The sequence below is a fragment of the Gekko japonicus genome, unplaced genomic scaffold (genome assembly GCF_001447785.1).
Source record: "Gekko japonicus isolate JY-2015 unplaced genomic scaffold, Gekko_japonicus_V1.1 scaffold404, whole genome shotgun sequence".
Taxonomy (NCBI): domain Eukaryota; kingdom Metazoa; phylum Chordata; class Lepidosauria; order Squamata; family Gekkonidae; genus Gekko; species Gekko japonicus.
In genome coordinates, this window is record NW_015174854.1 from 782793 (window position 1) to 802752 (window position 19960).

General features: G+C 41.9%; 1 protein-coding gene across 1 annotated transcript in view; it reads left to right on the forward strand.

Annotated features, from left to right (window-relative positions):
• SUSD4 (sushi domain containing 4) overlaps window positions 1-19211 on the forward strand; it is a 138189-nt gene extending 118978 nt beyond the window's left edge. Inside the window, exons 5-8 of the mRNA XM_015424591.1 lie at window positions 12568-12759; window positions 13550-13694; window positions 16585-16967; window positions 18828-19211. Coding sequence (XP_015280077.1) covers window positions 12568-12759; window positions 13550-13694; window positions 16585-16967; window positions 18828-18856 — 749 coding nt within the window. The 3' untranslated portion in view covers window positions 18857-19211. The remainder of the gene's footprint in view (window positions 1-12567; window positions 12760-13549; window positions 13695-16584; window positions 16968-18827) is intronic.
• Window positions 19212-19960: the final 749 nt, after the last annotated feature.

Sequence of the window (19960 nt, forward strand, 5' to 3'; positions counted from 1 at the left end):
ATGGAGTTCTGGGCTTCTTGAAGGAAGGGTAGGATAAAAATGTAGTATATCTTCTGCCTTTTCTCCCAGTGGGGACTCAAAATGGCTTACATCATTTTCAGCTCCATTTTATTCACTTATTATTTATTTCATTTATACTCCACCTTTCTCCACAATGGGGATCCATAGCACCTTACATATCTTTTCCCTCCATTTTATAATCACAGCAACCCTGTAAAGTAAATTAGGCTGAGAGTTTGTGATTGGCCTAGGGTCACCCAGTGAGTTTCCATGGCAGAATGAGGATTTGAACCTGGGTCTCCCAGATCTATACCATATTGACTTTGTATAGTGCATTGGACCTTTATTTCCCTTGTGGAGCACGTGGCATTTGGGGGGAGGATTTAGCTTAGAAAAATGGCACAAAGAAAGAGTTAAACAGAGGAGATCTGATCCATGAACTTCTGGTTTTGTCCTGACCATCCAGCGTCCAGAAGTCTGTATTCTTTCTCAGTGTGTTAGAAAGGGAGGGTGTGAGTGAAGGAAAGCAGTCTGTTTGGTGCATTTTAATACTATAGTGTATTTCACTATGAAGATACTCTTGCTTTGTCTTCATTACATTTCTGCAGTTACTACTCTTAAATGCCTCTTCCTACATCTATTTAAGAATAAAGTGGTAGGAATGGAATAACAGTTTGGGCCAAAATATACTTGCTACCCCATAGCCCCACCTAATGCCTGCAAAATTATATGTAAAATTTTACAAAATATTGTAAAATTACATTGATATCAAAATCAGAAATTATAGCCTTTTATTTTCAAAAATCTAGTAGACTATGTTTTTTAGGTAGGTAAAGGTTTCCCTTGCTCGAAAGCCAGTCGAATTCAACTCTAGGGGGTGGTGCTCATCTGTTTCCAAGCCAAAGAGCCAGTGCTGTTCGAAGACATCTCCGTGGTCATGTGGCCAGCATGACTAGATGCCAAGGCGCACGGAATGCTGTTACCTTCCCACTGAAGCAGTACCTATTTATCTACTTGCAATTTCTTGCTTTCAAACTGCTAGGTTGGCAGGAGCTGGGGCCAGAGATGGGAGCTCACTCGGTCATGCGGCACTAGGGTCTCAAACTGCCGAGCTGCCTACCTTTCGGTCTACAGCTCAGTGTCTTAACCTCTGAGCCACCACAGATTCTATTAAATAAATTGAATGCTCAAAAAGAAGATTGGAGCACCACTATTTTGTTTTGGGCCTATCTGTCCCTTTTTAAGCAGGGACAACAATGTTCTGCTTTTTTATTCACTATGTATGTTTTGTATATACTCCCTAAAACTGTAACAGAATCTAAACTTCTCTATCTTCTGACACTCAATAACAGCAAGAGAAATAGCAAGAAATTGTTTGGGATTTCAGGGTAGTATTTGCTTGAGCAATTTATTTACCAGTACTGCAGAACATGTAAGTACAGCCTCAGCATAGCAAGAAGCTAAGTTTCTGTACTCAAGAGGCAGGCTATTAGTTGTGTGGAATGCCTGATCTGCCATTGTGCACATCAGTGGTGTGGCCTGATGTATTCTTCACTGTTGATTTTTGGTTAAATGTCTTGACAGTGTAATCCTTAGGCAATGAAGCCCTGGTACAACCTTCCCTTCCTAGCAGCCTTATTTACTTCAATGTAGGAGTGTAATTTTCTTGGATTCCACCCATTTGTATACAGGGCTGTTTTGGGGCCAGAACGCACCAGAATGGCGTTCCGGCTGGCTTCCAAGCCCGCCCCTCCCCCTCCTCGAGAGGCGCCTCCTGTCAGCCCTTGGTAGAAGCGGCATCCTATCCAAGCACTGGGAGTACGAGGACTAGGACTTTGAGTGGTGCTGGAGGGAGTGGGTGCCGTCACCGCTGCTCGAGCGCTGGCTCCACATGGGTGCGGGGGACGAACAAGAAGGGGACAGTGGCAGCAGGAGGAGGCAGCCTGACCAAGCACCAGAAGCACTGAAGCCCGTGGTGGCCCTGCTGCAACTCCTGTACCTTTGTCTGTGCAGAAGGGTGCATGTTCAGTCACTGGCATCTCCAGTTACAAAGATCAGGTAGAATCAGGTGGGTAGCTGTGTTGGTCTGAAGCAGCGGAACAAAGTTTGAGTTCAGTGGCACCTTTAAGACCAACAAAGTTTTATTCAAGGTATAAGCTTTCATGTTCACACACAAAGAAGAAGAATAAAACCTTGTTGGTCTTAAATGTGCCACTGGACTCAAAAGATCAGGTAGTAGGTCAAGTCCTCTGCACTGGAGAGCTGCTGTCGGTCAGAGTAGCGCCACGCTTTTCTCCCTGGTGGGTGGCTCTTTGGACTTGTGGGGAGAGGTTGTCTGAAAGTCAGAACCTGTTCCCCCCCCCCCCATGCATCCTGTAACGGTACAATCCTCTCTGCGTTCCCTAGACTCAAAACAAAGTTTGAATCCCGTGGCACCAACAAAGTTTAATTCTTCTGGGTATAAGCTTTCCCATGCATGCACAGGAAAGCTTATACTCAGAATAAAACACTGTTGGTCTTAAAAGTGCCACTGGAATCAGACTTTGTTCTGTTGCTTCAGACCAACACAGCCACCCACCCGAATCTGTCTCTGGACTCAGATTAAGCCGGGTAGCTGTGTTATTATGTTTGTAGTAGCAAAAAAGAGCAAGAGTCCAATAGCATCGTAAAGACTAGCAAAATTTGTGGCAGAGTCTGAGCTTTCATGAGTCACAAAAGCTCATCCCTGCCACAAATTTTGTTTGTAAGGTGCCACTGGACTTTTGCTGAGCTCTGGCCTCTATCCAAAAAGGGGTTCCCTAGGAATGCTTCACACCGTCAACCATTTGTGGTAATGAGAATTGGAAGGAAGTATGTCATGTGTTATTAAGTAAAAAAATATTGGGTACCAGGTTGATTCATATTTGGAAAGGGGAGTCAGGATTGTTTGTGCTCTATGGGGGTGTGGCCTAATATGCTAATGAGCTGTGCTGTTGGGGTGTGGCCTAATATACTAATGAGTCCCTGCTGGACTTTTTCTACAAAAAGAGCCCTGTTTGTATATGTAATATTTTCCTTCCATTAAAATAGACGGGAGAATCCATGCAAGTAGTCCTGTGCATGTATCATTTTTCCATAATGGATTTTTCCGTAATGGAAGAACTCTTTAAACCTCATCCTTACTCATTTGCTGTTGTTACATATATACAGTGCTGTTACATACATAAAATATGTCAATAGCTATGACATTTCTGTTGTGGCCTTTTCAATGTATCCTACTGGTTTGAGCATCCCTCAACTTCTGTTTTTTAATGTTTATCTGGCTTTGTATTTACAGATTAGGCAGGTTATTGTTTGGCTGCTTTTTTACCCTTGTGTAATAGAAGGATGAGGGAGCTGCGGTGGCTCAAGTGATTAAGACGCTGCAGGCTGTGGAAGGTCGGTAGTTCAGCAGTTCGAGACCCGAGTGTGCCGCATGACGGAGTGAGCTCCCGTCTCTGGTTCCAGCTCCTGCCAACCTAGCAGTTCGAAAGCAAGAAATTGCAAGTAGATAAATAGGTACCACTTCAGTGGGAAGGTAACAGCGTTCCGTGCGCCTTGGTATTTAGTCATGCCGGCCACATGACCACGGAAACGTCTTTGGACAGCGCTGGCTCTTCGGCTTTAAAATGGAGATGAGCACCGCAACCCTAGAGTCGGATTCGACTGGCTTTCGAGCAAGGGAATCTTTACCTTTAATAGAAGGATGAGGGGCCGTGGTGGCTCAGAGGTTAAAACGCTGGACTGCAGACTGGAAGGCCGGTAGTTCGGCAGTTCAAGACCCTAGTGCCGCATGAACGAGTGAGCTCCCATCTCTGGTCCTAGCTCCTGCCAACCTAGCAGTTCGAAAGGAAGAAATTGCAAGTAGATAAATAGGTACCACTTTGGTGGGAAGGTAACAGTGTTCCGTGCGCCTCGGCATCTAGTCATGCCAGCCACATGACCACAAAGATGTCTTCGGACAGTGCTGGCTCTTTGGCTTGGAAATGGAGAAGAGCACCACCCCATAGAGTCAGATTTGACTGGCTTTCAAGCAAGGGAAACCTTGACCTTAACTAGTAGAAGGATATTTAGAGTGCGATGAGGATAAAGTATCTGGAGTGCAGTGAAGATAAGGTGATATTTCCTTATCATGCCATACAGAATCTGTAGTTTCATGTGGGCAGTAGTAAAAGGAAATTTGAGTCCAATAGTACTTAAAGACCAACAAAATTTCCCAGGGTATATACTTGAAAGCTCACAAAAGCTTATACCCTAATATGACATGCACCTTTGTTAGTAGTGTAAATTTTAAAAATGCAGGGTACGTTGACAGAGTATGGAGCAAATGTAGTCCTTGTTCAGAGAAAACATTTCCTCTGCTAGCATCTTATTGGGTTTCTCGTTTGGATCCACTGAACTATTTCTGCAGACAGAACATTCCTACCCATCATGAGTGACTTTCTCACATGCTCCCTCCTGAGGCAGACCAAAGTGTCCCCCCTCCTGAGGCGGGAGCAGCATTGTAGGGGGGCATTTTGCACAGTAGTGGGAGGGGGGCATAAGAAAGCATGCTTTATACTGGCAGAAATGATTCTGTCAACGAAATATAGTGGATCCAAACTTCTGTCTTTTGCATGCTGTTTTTAATTGCTACAAGGCCATTTTCTAGATGCCCGAGTTGTGGTGTCTCTTAGTTCCAAATTACTGGGGTTGATCCCTAATATTATTAATGCATTGGAGTTTCTGAATAATAGGGACAGTGGCAGGTGGTGTTTACAGTAGATCTGAAATTTTGCTTCTTAAAGCAGTTGTTCTCTCTCTGGTGGAAATCTTTTCATGTTTCTTGCTGTAGGATGAGTGTTCCATATTGACCCATTTTCTGAGAATCCATTACCTGACTTGCTGCTATGAATCCAAAAGTACAAAGATGTTTAGATAGAAAAGCAGAGGAATGGCTGGAGACAGCAAATAATACTGTCCCCTAATCAGTTAAGATTATTCTTGTCAGAGATTTGCTCATTAAGAGAGATGACTTTAGTGCGTGTAGGCAGTTTCCTTCCCTTGATTCCATCCCATTTAGAGGCGTGTTCTTTAAAGCCAAACAAGGCAAGCATTTCAGACCTTTTGCTGACTTCCTAATGAATCATTTGGCTTTCCCCTGAGTCCAGTCCAGCTTGGAAAAGATGCAGAATATTGCTTTCTGTCTGAATTACGTGCTCTAGTTTCAAATTATTATAATTTATAAAGCCTTGCCTAGTGAAAATGCAAACAAAGCCATCTCTCTAGGGCATGTGGAATAGACAGAGTTGCACATTATAATCAGTTTCTCTTGAAGCTTCATTTAATGTCTTGTGCTTTTTTCCAGCAAAAAAAAATTACTTTTGAAATACATTATTCATGTTACTAGATGCATGGGGAGAAGTTACTGAATTGTAATTTCTGTGGCAAAATCTGCTGTTGTGCATTGGTGCGTGCATTATTTATATCTGGGTGATAGGTCTTCACTGCATAATAGAAGCATGAAATAAACACTGCAGTCCATAGAGGGGAGCAGTGAACTCCTTTGCTCCTTTTTCAGAAGGGAAATGACCCTTTTAACTAACACAAGTTCATTTATTAACATTAAAACTCTAGCAATAGAAAATCAAGACTGGAGCCTAGTTAAATGGAATTACTTTGGCTTGGGTGCAGCAAACTCTTTAACTTGCTTCTGCTGCTTGAACAAGAGATGCACCAGACCATATTTTTTGCCTTTTAATACATTGATTTTAATTTTGAAACTGTGGTTATAATTGATCTAATGTGTAATATTGGAAACTACCAGTATTTAATTTCTAGCAGGGGGTGCCAGGAGTCAGTTTCCCCCTTGTTGGGAGGCCTTTATTTCACAAGACAAGAGTTTTGGCTGTGATTGCTTGGTGATGGAGAGGCATCTGCTGATATTCTAGATATTCTAGATATTCTAGATATTCTAGATCTGTTATTTTTTTCACAGAGCTGTGTTTTGGCAAAGCAAAAAAAGTCCCAGTGACCCCAGGATTTTATTAGTCTTACTAGAATTCAAGCGTAGAATCAGACTAAATTATAGAAGTTGCCATTTTAACTCACAGTTAATAGCCCTTATTAAAACTGAGTGATCTGGTGGGCACATATAATGTTCCTGTGAAAAGACAGTATTCACTGTAGTTGATAGTCCTGTTGCTAATAGTCTTCTTGCCATACATACATTATTTAATTACACATTTCGTTGAGTGTCATTTGACAGGCAGGTAAGTAAGACATGTTATAAACAGTTATCATATCATTTATTCTGCTTCAGGCAGGTGCCCGGTGTATGCAGAGTTAACTCAGGCAGATAACGGGAGCTGGTTATCAGAGGTAGGATGCCAGAGTTTAATAAACAAAGTCCGTAAATTGTACAAGAGCTGTCTAAGCAGGCCAAGGTCAGTTTTCTGAAAAGCAAGTCCAATACAGCAGCAGCAAGTCATTGTCTAAGGGAACATGTTGAAGCCCTGCTGAAGGGCTCCTCCTCCATGCTTTTATACACTTCGATCCCTACGTCATGCCTGCGACAGCTGCTTCACATCTCCTCTGGTGATGTTTCTCCTTCCTCTGCAACTGATTGCTGGTGCTGAGCTCTGAGGTGTGCTGACCTGCGTCGGGACTGTAAATCCCCTCTACACCTGCACTGACATTGCTCTTGCGGACCTGGGGATCCTGGAGGAGATAACGCAGCTGGCTGGCCCTGAACTGTCAGCTCCAGGCAGGGGGATGAAACATGCACCTCATAGCCTTCTAACTGTGATTCCTCTTCTGATTGCTCAGCTGCAGCTGGCTGGTGGCTGATAGGCACGGAATCCAGTTGTTCATCAGAGGAATCAGAGCTGTCTCCAGGGCCTGGCTGTTCCACAATACAGTTGTTTTATCATTGGGAGAGGGGCCATAGCTCAATGGTAGAGCATCTGCTTTGCGTGCCAATGGTCCTGCGTTCAATCTCTGGCATCTGTATTTTTTTTAAAAAAGAGGATCAGGTAGCACATGACATGAAATGCTTCATCCTGCAGCCCTGGAGAGCCCCTTACAAGCTGGTAAAACTGACTTTGCTTTGACTCAGTATAAGGTAGCTTAATGTGTAAACAAACAATACAGATATCCTAGCATCTTTTTAAAAAAAAAAAAAAATTATTGCATTTTCTAAACTAAACCTCTATGGGGTTGGGGGAAGGGAACAACCTAAAACTACGAGTAACAAGACATCATTAATGCATATTTTGAATTAATCGGTGTTTCCATAATATCAAAACGGTAATACATGAGAGTCATTGCAATAAAATTGTAGAGAATAAAGCGAGCATTCAAAAACAGATTTGACTAAAGTGTATGCTTCTTAGCTTAAAGTTATTGATTGATAGTAGGTATCAGACAGTCAGAGTTACATTATTATACTTATTTCTTCCTTTACGTTTCTTTTCAAACTCCCTTTTATTTTTAGGAGGCTTAGGAGCCATAGCCCCTAATTCTGCTTCAGAGTCTAAGGATTCAGCTGACCAGGAGTTCTTAGAACTTTCTTCCTTTTCATCTTCTTTTTCGGCATCTTTATCGTCCTCCAATTTCTCAGGTCCATCTTTATCTTGTTGTTGTTGCTCAAGAAATTTTTTTGCTTTAAGAACAGAGTCAATCTTTTCTTTCTTCCTGTTGAAGTTGAAAATAAGGCCTTCCGGTGTTATCCATCTGTAAGGGGTGTTATGCTTTTGCAAAAACAATTCCAAGTCTCTGTATTGTCTTCTTTTTCTGATCTCAAATGGAATGTCTTTTAAGGTTTTGACTTGTTTTCCTTGGATTTTCAAAACATTTCTGCTTGTTGCTTTCAGAATCAAGTCTCTTGTTGATCTTTTTGAGAATTTGACAAATATTTCCCCAGGAAACTTATTTTTCTTTATATATTCTGGATATGTACGATATATCATATCCATGTTGCTTTGTAACACTTTCACTGTTAAGCCTACCACAGGGGGTAGTTCCTTACTTAAAATCTCCTTCAGGTCCTCTCCTTTCTGCTCTAGAATGTTCTGAAATCTCAGGACATATGCTGATTTTTCCATTTGGAGAAGTAACAGTTGATGATTCTCAGAGATTTTATCCTTTTCCACCACCTCCAATCTTTGTCCAAACTCCTTGGACTTAAGATCAACTTTCTTCAGCTTCTTGGTGATCTTCTCTGTTTTTGCTTGAAGTTCCTTGTGCAACGTGTCAAATTTCTGGTTAAGCATGGTCAGCTGGTCCACTAGAGGGCGCAAGGCTGCAGCAATCATTTTGGAGAAGTCTATAGTTGCTTCCGGTTTAAAAGCCAGAGACGATGTGCTGGCTGCTTCTGTAAGTTTCACTTTCGCTGCCATTTTCTCCAAGCGCTGTTTCATTGTTTATAGTTAGTAAGAAGTTTTGAAAAGTCTCTTAAAGTCTGAAAATATCGTTCTAGCTAATCCATACCGCACTCCGTCAGCATCCGCTCTTTTCAAGCCGCCCCCGCCTCCCACTTTTAACTCAGTTCTTTGGACGTGGGGTCCCCCCCTTCCGCTTATTTGGGGCTGGGGCAGCTTTACTCCCAACGTTCAAATGGCAGCTCGCTAAATGGTAAGTTTACTCCCATTCTTACTTGCATTTGTTTAAGCAGTAGGGAAGATTGGTTTTGGTGGATCTCTTGCACGCTCAGTCTGATGTGCACCTCTAGGTGCCATTGCTGACTCTGTGCCGCAAGGACCTATTGTGGCAAAGAGGCGCCTCAATCTCTTGGCATTCCGCCTTGGGAGAGGCACCTCTCATGCCCCAGGCTGCAACCCTCCTGCAAAGGGTCGCAGGGGTCCAAGATCAACTTGGACCCCCTCCCCATTGGCAAGTTTGCGGGCCGCTCACATCAGAGCAACAATGGAGTGCACCCACTTGCGAGTCGCCAAAAACTGGAAGAATGACCTAGCATCTTCACTTTCTTCCTGGGTGTGTGGATTCTAGAAAGCTGTTAGTGTAGTAGATTGAAGAAAGTAGACATATTAACAGTCTAATGTGTATCGTATGGTTTGTGTAATGTTATCATAGAGACATGAGAAAAAATTAAGTAGCTTGATTTATATATTTCGTAGTTTTGTCCAGTGTGGTAAATGGAGGTCAGGATAGCCACAGCACTGTTGAAAACCATGGGACTCAAGGCAGCACAGAGGTTACCATCTCAGCACTGACCAGAACAGGACCTGCTGTATCATGTACCTTCTAGCTAGCTGTAATCTGAAAAACAGTGAGCATACTCTGGGTGGAAAGGAAAGGAAGAAGACTTACCAATTCTCTGTGATGTTCTCTGAGAGTGATGTGCACCCTAACCAGAGGAAAAGAATGGTTCCCAATCTATACTATGAGATTCCTTCTTCTCCACTCAGGCTGTATAGACCATTATATCTGTATTGCATTTCATCATGTGGTGCTAGGGTTGCCAATCCCCATTTGGGGGTAGGGGATCCCCTAGTTTGGAGGCCCTCCCCCTTCTTCAGGGTTATCAGAAAGTGGGTGGGAGGAATGTCCACTAGGCACTCCATTATACCCTATGGAGATTGGTCCCCTTAGGGTATAATGGAGGATCAATCCATCGGTATCTGGTGCTTCCGGGGGGGGGGCTGTTTTTTGCAGTAGAGCTACCAAATTTTCAGCATAGCATTTGGTGCCTCTCCTCGAAAAAACTTCTGAAACTTCAAAAAGATTGGACCAGGGGGTCCAGTTTTTTGAGCCCCAAAAGAAGGTGCCCCCCATCCTCCATTATTTCCAATGGAGGGAAGGCTTTTAAAAGGAATGCAGTCCCTTTAAGAAAATAAGAGAAGCCAATGTTGGATCAGGCCAATGGCCCATCCCGTCCAACACAGTGGCCAAAAATACCAGGTGCCAGCAGTGGGGCCAGGACACTAGAAGCCCTCCCACTGTTGCCCCCCCCCCCAAGGACCAAGAATACAGTGCATCACTTGCCCCAGACTGAGAGTTCCTATCTGTACCTTGTGGTTAATAGGTACTGATGAACCTGTGCTCCATATGTTTATCTAATTCCCTCTTGAAGCCGTCCATGCTTGTAGCCACCTCCACCTCCTGTAGCAGTGAATTCCATGTGTTAATCACTCTTTGGGTGAAGAAGTACTTCCTTTTATCCGTTCTAACCCGACTGCTTAGCAATTTCATTGAGTGCCCACAAGTTCTTGTATTGTGAGAAAGGGAGAAAAGTACTTCTTTCTCTGCCTGCTCTATCCCATGCATAACCTTATAAACCTTGGTCATGTCACCCCTCAGCCATCGTTTCTCCAAGCTAAAGAGCCCCAAGCGCTTTAACCTTTCTTCATAGGGAAAGTGTTCCAACCCTTTTATCATTCTAGTTGCCCTTTTCTTCACTTTTTCCAATGCTATAATATCCTTTTTGAGATGTGGTGACCAGAACTGTACACAGTACTCCAAATGAGGTCACACCATCAATTTATACAGGGGCATTATGATACTGGCTGATTTGTTTTCAGTTCCCTTCCTAATAATCCACAGCATAGCGTTGGCCTTTTTTATTGCAGTCGCACACTGTCTCAACATTTTCAGTGAGTTATCTACTACAACTCCAAGATCTCTCTCTTGGTCAGTCTCTGCCAGTTCGGACCCCATCAACGTGTATTTAGAGTTCGGATTTTTTGCTCCAATGTGCATCACTTTTCACTTGGCCACATTGAATCCCATTTGCCACGTTGACGCCCACTCGCCCACCCTCGACAGATCCCTTTGGAGTGCCTCACAATCCTCCCTGGTTCTCACCACCCCGAACAACTATGTGTCCTCTGCAAATTTAGCCACTTCACTGCTTACTCCCAACTCCAAATCATTAATAAACAAGTTAAAAAGCATTGGACCGAGAACTGATCCCTGTGGTACCCCACTGCTTACCACCCTCCACTGAAAGAATTGCCTATTTAAATGTGACAGCCAGAACTCCCTGTGGGGTTCAATCATGCTTCTTCCCTCCCCTCACCCAGAGGCTCCTGGAAAGTCCCCCACTGGCTTTTCAGCCTCACCTGGCAACCCTGTGTAAGAACATAAGAGAAGCCAGTGTTGGATCAGGCCAATGGCCCATCCAGTCCAACACTTTGTCACACAGTGACCAAAAATATGAGGTGCCATCAGGAGGTCCCGCAGTGGGGCCATGACACTAGGAGCCCTTCCACTGTTGCCCCCCCCCCCAAGCATCAAGAATATAAATGCATCACTTGCCCCAGACTGAGAGTCCCTATCTATACCTTGTGGTTAATAGCCACTGATGGACCTCTGCTCCATGTGTTTATCTAGTTCCCTCTTGAAGCTGTCCATGCTTGCAGCCACCACCACCTCCTGTGGCAGTGAATTCCATGTGTTTTCCACAACACTAAAGGGAACCTGGGATCTCTCTAGCAAATTGCTTGGTACATTCAGGTTGGGATTACAATGCAAGATCTGAAATTCAAACCAAATATTATGTGGGTTGTGTTAGCACTTGTTAGTTTGTTTTAAAAGTCAGGATATCTGTTCACTGATCTCCCATCTCATGTCTTGTTCACTTGGCTCCTGTACTGTCCCATTTAGTAAAGAGAGATTTAAGGGGGGGTGGGGGTAGTACTATTAGGAAGTACTGTTGTAAGGCTTCACAAAGGTATCCATCCATTAAACTGTTGCATTTTCCAAATTTGCTGGCATATTGAGTGCAGCACTTTAACAACAACATCTTTTAAGACTGAATAGCTCAGCAGAATAATAGCACATAGCAAATTCCACTATGTACAGAAATATTTACTAGGAAACTGATTTGTTTCAGTAAATCTTTAGAAAACTATTGGAACTTCAGTTAAAGGCAATGTCCGTATTCTGTTGCTTGGATGTATGTTTAAGAAATAAATGTTGAATTTTTCATGCATAAGTAATATTTGATTTCAAAATATAAAAGACAAAACAGAAATAGACATTGCCATAATCTTTTTCTTTGTCATTTATTAGAAATTAACCTTGACCCAGACAAAGTCACAATTGTAATAGTTTTTGTATTGTACAATGATTATCTGTTTTGTGTCATGCTAGTTTTATTTCATTACTTCATTATACAAATGTTTATGTGCAATGCTCTCAGCCCAGTTGACTTCTAAGGTGATTAATTAACATGAGCAGATCAGAATGTTTAAAATTGCAGCATTTCAGTAAAAATATCCTTAATAGTAAAACTGCAGAAACCATCTTCAAGGCAGTATAATACGATGCAAGATAATAAATAATAAGACAGCAGTAAAATATAATTTTAATAGTAAAGATTATCCTTGTACAGGAATAAGAGGCCATTGTTTGATGGTATATTGGTTCTTAATATTCAAGCATGTGTTTGTGTATTGGGATGATATGGTGCTATATACAATGTCACTTTCCATGTATTTCTGTTGATGCTGGGTTGTTGGAAGAAGCCTTGGGAGCCTCTTGTTTGAGAAAATGGGATAGAAATACTAAAATCATTCTAATTCACCTTTCTTATTTTTATTGTCTAAGTTTGTCCACTACCTCCTGTGGTGACTCATGGAGATTACATATGCCATCCGCGGCCTTGTGAGCGTTACAACCATGGAACTGTGGTTGAGTTCTATTGTGATCCTGGCTATACTCTCACCAATGATTACAAATATATCACCTGCCAGTATGGAGAATGGTTTCCTTCGTATCAAGTATACTGTGTCAAAACAGGTAAAAACCAAAAACCCAGGAATTCAAGACTGATATGAAAGTTAGGCATTTAAGCCAAATATGATTGTATAACCCTAGATCCTTTCTGGTATTTTTACAATACCTTATTGAATGTTAAACTGTATTTTGCCTTTGAGTGTGTGTGTTTGTGTTTTAATTTGAGAGATTTTGCACATAGTCTTGAAAACATATAACATATAAGGGATAGGCAAGTTCATCATATTTATGTTGGTGTGGGGAAGCGTCCAGTAACGACAAGTACTAGGTTGCTGGTGCAGACTATCTATAGTGGATTTATTTACACAGAATATACACAGTTCATTTAGCACTCTCCAACTCCAATATCACCATCCAATCCGGCAGAGTGCTCCGCAGCAAGGCATTCACAGAGTGAACATCTTCTAAAGTACTATACAGACTTATATACAGTGTCAGCACCAATCAGTGACCAGTGCTGACTCATGGTTGCATCATGCTGGCTGATGCAAGAGAGATGCAATCTCTGCCTGGTGACAGGGTCATATGATACATTTAGCTGTCACCCAGATCAGCATGATCTTTACCACATTGTCTCATAGACTGTCATCTTGTCCCATCCCTTACAGTATACTGACAATTTATGCATGAGAGCTGTGGAGAGAATGTGGAAAAGTTTGGCTTGGGCCTAATAAAATACAAGAATTATAACTTTATTATCCAATGAAACTGTTTTTGTGTCGATTGATTATAAATATGGAATTACTATTACATAATACATGTGGCTGTCTTTCATTGTCCTTTTGTGCCACAGAGCAAACCTGGCCAAACACACAAGAAACTCTCCTGACAACATGGAAGATTGTGGCATTTACTGCTACCAGTGTTCTTCTGGTGCTTCTGTTAGTTATTCTTGCCAGAATGTTCCAGACAAAATTCAAAGCACACTTCCTTCCAAGGTTAGTTCTACTTGTTCTTTCTGGAGTTTTCAAATAGCATAGTAGGATCTTATATATGGAAGCCTGATGTTATTGGGGGAGATTATGCTTCCTCTCCTTTGGTAGAATACAGAATAATTTAACTCATGTTCCTATGTCCTTTGTTAGCGCAATCTAACAAGTGTGTTGAATGTTTTCCCTAGAGGCAGCAGCCAATTATGTGTGGCCAGAAACCTCAGAGTGAAAAGAACATCAATCTTGATATAAATTGTAATATGCATTACAAGGGGAAGGGAGAGACTTAACATGAGGCTGCCATTTTCAGTTGCAATCCATTTTTCTCCCCATGTTTGTAGTTCAGTGGCCAGCCTCATAACCTGTCCAAATACAGAAGAAAATCTTTTGACAACATAGAAATCTGTGGCATTTACTGCTACCAGTGTTCCTCTTGTGCTCTGTTCATTATTACCAGAATACTCCAAACCAAACGTCAATCCCCCAAAGGACAGTCCAGTTTAAGCCATTTTAACATGCAGCTATATGTCACAGACTTTTCATTGAAGCAGGAAGGTTGGGAGAGCCATAAATACTGGTGTATTTATGTATGAGAAAATTGGGGAAGATGAATTACAAGACTATTAGGAGATGGTATCTGAGTCAAAATGGTTTAAAATTATATCCCTTATAGCTAGGCCTTTTTGCTAAGTACCAATGATATCTTTTTAAAGGTTAGTTTGTGTTTGTGTATATCTGCCATGTATGTTTTAACAAAGCAAGAAAATATATGTACAAATTAGGAAATGCCTATTATAAGTTACCTTCATTTACATACTTGGAGCATATCCACTATACTCTAGTTCTGTGAAGGAGGCCCCAAAATCTGTATGTCTCTGTCTCAGGAAATGTGCTATCAAAGGTAAGTTACTACATTTCCACTGAAGTCACTGGAGAGACAAAAATGACTGTTCCACCCTCTCCTCTCTTCATACACTTACACAGCTTCAGCAGAGTATATGATTCCAGTCATAGCATACCAACAGCTGGATATAAATTCCTGCCAAGATGCCCATACCTTTAGATGACTTGGCACATGGTGTGGGGCTACATTTCTCTGGAGTCATGTTATGAACACTTGAAATTCTTAAGGGAGAGGGGACTTTGAACCAAAACAGAGCACTAAACCAGCAGGCAGATAAATATTGTTAGAGCATATTGCTAGCCATTGTCTTACTAGAATCCTCTCGGGTACTCCATCTCAGATACTCCATAAGCACCTACACTCAGCAGGCACCACTATTCCGCTTGGGATGCTAGAACAAAGCAAGGGAGGGATATCCTGTGCCTCATGTCTGACTTCTGCAACTGTGTCTCAGGTCTCTCCCTCTCCCCACAACAATATGTTGTAACTGTGTATTGGCTTTAACAAGACATGGCCGTGGGGGGGGGGGGGGGAGTTGTGGCCCTTGAAACCCAACATGCAGGTAAACTCAGTGAAGGCAATGGGTAACACAAATTCTGTGATTGTGAGCACTTGGCAGTGCATGCCAACCACCTCCAGGACTAGCCAGACACAACCAGGTGGTAATGCTATACACATTTACATAGAAGTAAGCCTACTGAATAATGTGGAACTCATCTCTGAGTAAATACGCATTTCGCTCAGGCTCTCAAACTCTAACGTTATCATGTAGAATGCTTTGGCAAAACCACCAGCATCAGGGATCAGTCTGCATCCCTTTGTTCCTTTGCCAACTCTCCATCCTAGCTGGGTGCATATGCCCTTGAAGCATACTTGATGTTTGTATAAGATTTAAAAATGCCTGGTGCGAGTTGTGATAGGAACACTCCCATGCTATTCTGCTGTCTGTCATGCAGCTTTCCAATATACAGGAGCCCTGCTGTAGCAGAAAGTTGGCGACCTATCATTATTGGTTTTTTTCAGAACTCTGTTACTGCTGTTGAAAAAAAACATCACCTGTTTCACAGCTGCAGGTCTCTGTGTTGCATGATTTACCATGTACGGTAACCCTGTTGAACCTTTGGGCACTTCTGGAACTTTGAAGTTCCGAGAAAGGGTAATGGGTTTTACCAAAAATTGCAGCTGTGGAGAAAGGGGGTGACATAAGATCTCAAGACATTATGCCAGTTTAAGGGATGACCATTGTTAAGGGGGCCCATAGGATTTCACAATATAGCATATGCTTAACTGTATGCTTAACTCAATGAGTTTCAAGATCTTAATTTTGGCTGCATTGTGCCTTTAATCTTCAGGACCTTAAAATCTAATCAAATCAAAATGTGCTTGCTTTACAATTTTCTTCCTTCAGAAGGTATTCCCTTGGAAACCCACAGAGTCCTGCTGCTGCCCCTGGGTAGTGTTGGTAACTGATTCATGTGGCTGTTTTTGAGACCCCAGAATGAATGCAAGACTCTTTCTCTCATGTGACCAGTCACTCGCTCTCATTTCTAACTTAAACTGCACGGTCTGCTGCTTGCTTTCAGTGGAGAGACACCTGGTACTAATAAGCAGTAGAGATTCCAGGATATAATGAAAATAACCTGTGGTGCCATGACTGCTTTCCCTAAGGTTTCCCATCCGGATTTGTGTGCCCAGGATTCTGGAAATCTTTTCATACGCTGATGGTCAGAGTGAGGAATACAGAAAATTCACTATCTGTACTATGCAGCTGCTTGCTTTCCTTCTCTGAAATGTTCTTTGGTTTGTTGAAGTTGTGATAAATTGCACATGACTATCAGTCTGAGCAGACTCCTGCTACTTATCTCTAAAGTAAATATTAATGATGCATTAGCTCTATTTCAGGTGATTAAAAACCACTATGGTTACACAAGCTTGTCTGTTGCCAGAACATGGTATTTACTTATCCAAACTCTCTGTTCTGTCTCCATGTAGAGGTGCCCAGGAAAGTTGCAGCAGTGACCCTGACTTTGTGGTGGTGGATGGTGTTCCTGTCATGCTTCCTTCCTATGATGAAGCTGTGAGCAGTGGCTTGAATGGCTTGGCACCTGCATGCATGTCCCCTGCAGGCCAGGGGTATGTTTCACAAGCAGATGATCAGAACCCTCCAGCTTATCCTGGTCCAGAAGACCTGGACAGGTTGCCGGCTGAATTTGATACCTGTGACAGCATTTCAGGCTCTTCTGAACTCCTTCAAAGTTTGTACACATCTTCAGTATGTCAAGTGGGAGCACATCCCGTCTCAGAGAGAACTGATGCTATCAACAGCAGCACCGGGGAAGTAGCATCCACCAGCCCAAGCATTGACATTGCAGATGGTAATTTTGATTTTTGAACATTACATTGGGCTTTCTTTAGTCAGTCTTTGTGTGAAGAAATCATGAGATCGGAGAAGCAACCTAGTCTCACAGTTGGCCTTTTTGTGTCCTGGCTTTTTGTATGTTTTGCTTCTGATGTTAAAAAAAAAATTCTTTACTGCATTAGATTTAATTACCACCTCACATCAAGTTACACCAAGAGGTTGTGTAAGAATTCCTTATCAGAAAGAGGGTTGAGTATGAGCACATGAAGCAGCTTTATACCAAGGTCCGTCTAGCCCAATATTTTCTATTCCTGAATTATGGAACTCTTCAGGCAGAGAAGAGTCTCTCCCATCAGATGCTGCCTGCTCCTTTTAACAGAGGATGCCATGGATTGAACCTAGGACCTTTTGCATGCAAAGCATGTGCTCTAGCACTGAGCTGTGGCTCCCTTCCCACAAAGGATATGGCTTTGCAGCCACAGAGTGTTAACAGAGCCACTGGACAACGGCCTCTGGTCGCCTATCCACTGTTACATCCTCCAAGTTCAAAAGTACTACCAAACTGAATGCTTACAAATACTGATTTCTGTCTTCTGAAGCACAAGGTGTGCAGTGCAACTCATGGTCTAACTATAACTCATCTCAATTAGGGCAAGCTTTCTTCTTGGCACAAAGAACACCTTAAGGTTAATCAACAACCCTTACAATCAACCGCATTTAATTAAACAGTGTTATATTTGTAGTGAAGGAAACAATTGAGCATTTCCTGCTGGTCTCCTAGGCTCATTTTCTCAGATACATCAGGGAATCACACATTTGTCAAAATGTGTGGAGAATCCAGGTTGCATCGTATGCCTAGAGCATGAAGGCAGCCTTGGAAACATACATGCCCAATTTCTTTAGACTACTTTTAAAAAAGAGGAACACACAAATGGAATCATAATAACATTCAACATAGTATCTGCCTACTTTTCCATTATTCTGTCAAGAACACACACACACACAAAGCCTTACTGGTTGTCATTGACTTTCCCATTTCAGACCTTGGATTGTAGTGTATTTTATGCCCATCAGAATCTACCTTATGTGTTAACATCATAAAGAGAGAAGCAGGTGAGTCTCAGCACTGCATCAGCTCTGCCATCAGCAGATGTGGAAAGAATGGAGCTAACTGCCCTAATTAACCCTGACTAGTTTCTGTGGCCACACTTTGGTATGGAAGAAAGTGATAGAAAATACTCCACATCAGAGTAGCTCTGGATTTCTCAGCTAAATGCGTTAAACTGAAGCCATAATCAACTGCTGTCAGCTCCCTATTTTGAGTGAGACCATGATCAGCTACCCTAAATATGATACACCCTAGCTAAGTTTAAGTCTTAGAAAAGTTTATGCAGTTTTGTGCAGAGCAAAATCAAAAGCAGCGGGATTACTCTTAGAATCCAACCATTATTGGACTTCTCACTTGGACAGCCTTAAGCATTTGATTTACTAAATGCCTACTGCTTTCAGTGTGCTAATAAACATGACCCCAAATTTTCCTTGAATGTATGGAAGACTTTAAGCACATGAGGGATCCTGAGTACATTGGTGAACATTGATTGGGCATAACATGGGGTAGTCCAAGGACTGCTTGAAGGCACTGCCAGCTATAAGGTGCTTTTATCTGGCTGATTTGTATGAAACACCTTCTCTATGATAACACAGGTTTCCATGCAATGGAAAAAATGGATTGCCTGAATCCATGGACACTTAAGTGCCTTAACCTTTTAGCAGCAATGGTCCTGTTAATGGTATGTTATAGTTAACTAAAATTTCAGGCCCTCCCTTCAGAGAATTCACAATTAAAACCCAATTAACTCTTTCTTTTATTTTCTAGAAATTCCATTGATGGATGAAGACCTTTAATCTGCACAAATCTTGCTCATTACTTGCTCACACCTTGGGAGAGGGAAGAAAGAATCATGCACATATGTATACATACCTATATATCTCTATAAATCTCTATATAAAGACTGCTTAAAATATGGCGGGGAAGGGTATTTTTTGTTTTTATAAATCTTCCACATGATAACATCACCAGATTTTGTGCACACATCTTAATCAACTTTGGGGGTTAAGAGCATCAGCTATTCAACAGCAGCTTTACAAAATGAATCCTGAGGATTTGATGAGACTAGTCACGGCAAAAGAACTGTAGATTCACGGAATAGTGACGAGTGTGTATCTGCATCGCAGGAAGTCTTAACAGCTCTTTAGAAACAACCAGTGAGAGTAATTTGTGGTACAGGTACAAACTGCCTAAAGAAAACATGTCAGTTTATGTAAATTTTGCTTTATCAAAGCTGCTTCATATTTATGATGGACTACAATTTAAAAGGAATCTTAACTTATTCAGAAAAAAATAAAAGTGTTGAAATTAAAATAAATGAGAGGGTTCTTTGACTGTTCTGCATTAACCAAGCTTTTGGAGGCGTTTTCGAGACACCAGCACTGATCTGTGGTTTCTTCCTTGCCGCTGTGGCAAAGGACGTTCCAGATGGGAGGTGTCCCCAGCATTCTCCCCATTACTGTAGCCAAGTGTGTCCCTTGCATACAGGGGAAGCGTTTGTCTAGCTCATGGCAATGCTACTTAAGGAAGTGGCTGCAGCAAACAAAAATATAAGGCCAAGGAGAAGTTTTACTATTCTGTGGAACAAACTATAAAAGTTACGTGGTAGCTCCAATCATGATATTAAGGATGGGGAATGTTTGGGGTAAAGTATAAATGTATTTTATTATTTGTGAAATATTGCTATGGCTACACAGCATATGACATGGTTATTTAACGAATGTCACCAAATTATAGGAGAAAATGGTACTACATCCATTCCTTAGGCAAATACTGATGTTATCTCAGACCTGTATTCACAGTATGCATTATTGTGTCCCACTCAGAACATGTAAGGAACAGACCAACCTGATGAAATAAAAGTATTGTCTGAGTTTCTGAATCAGCAGCCCACTTGTGCT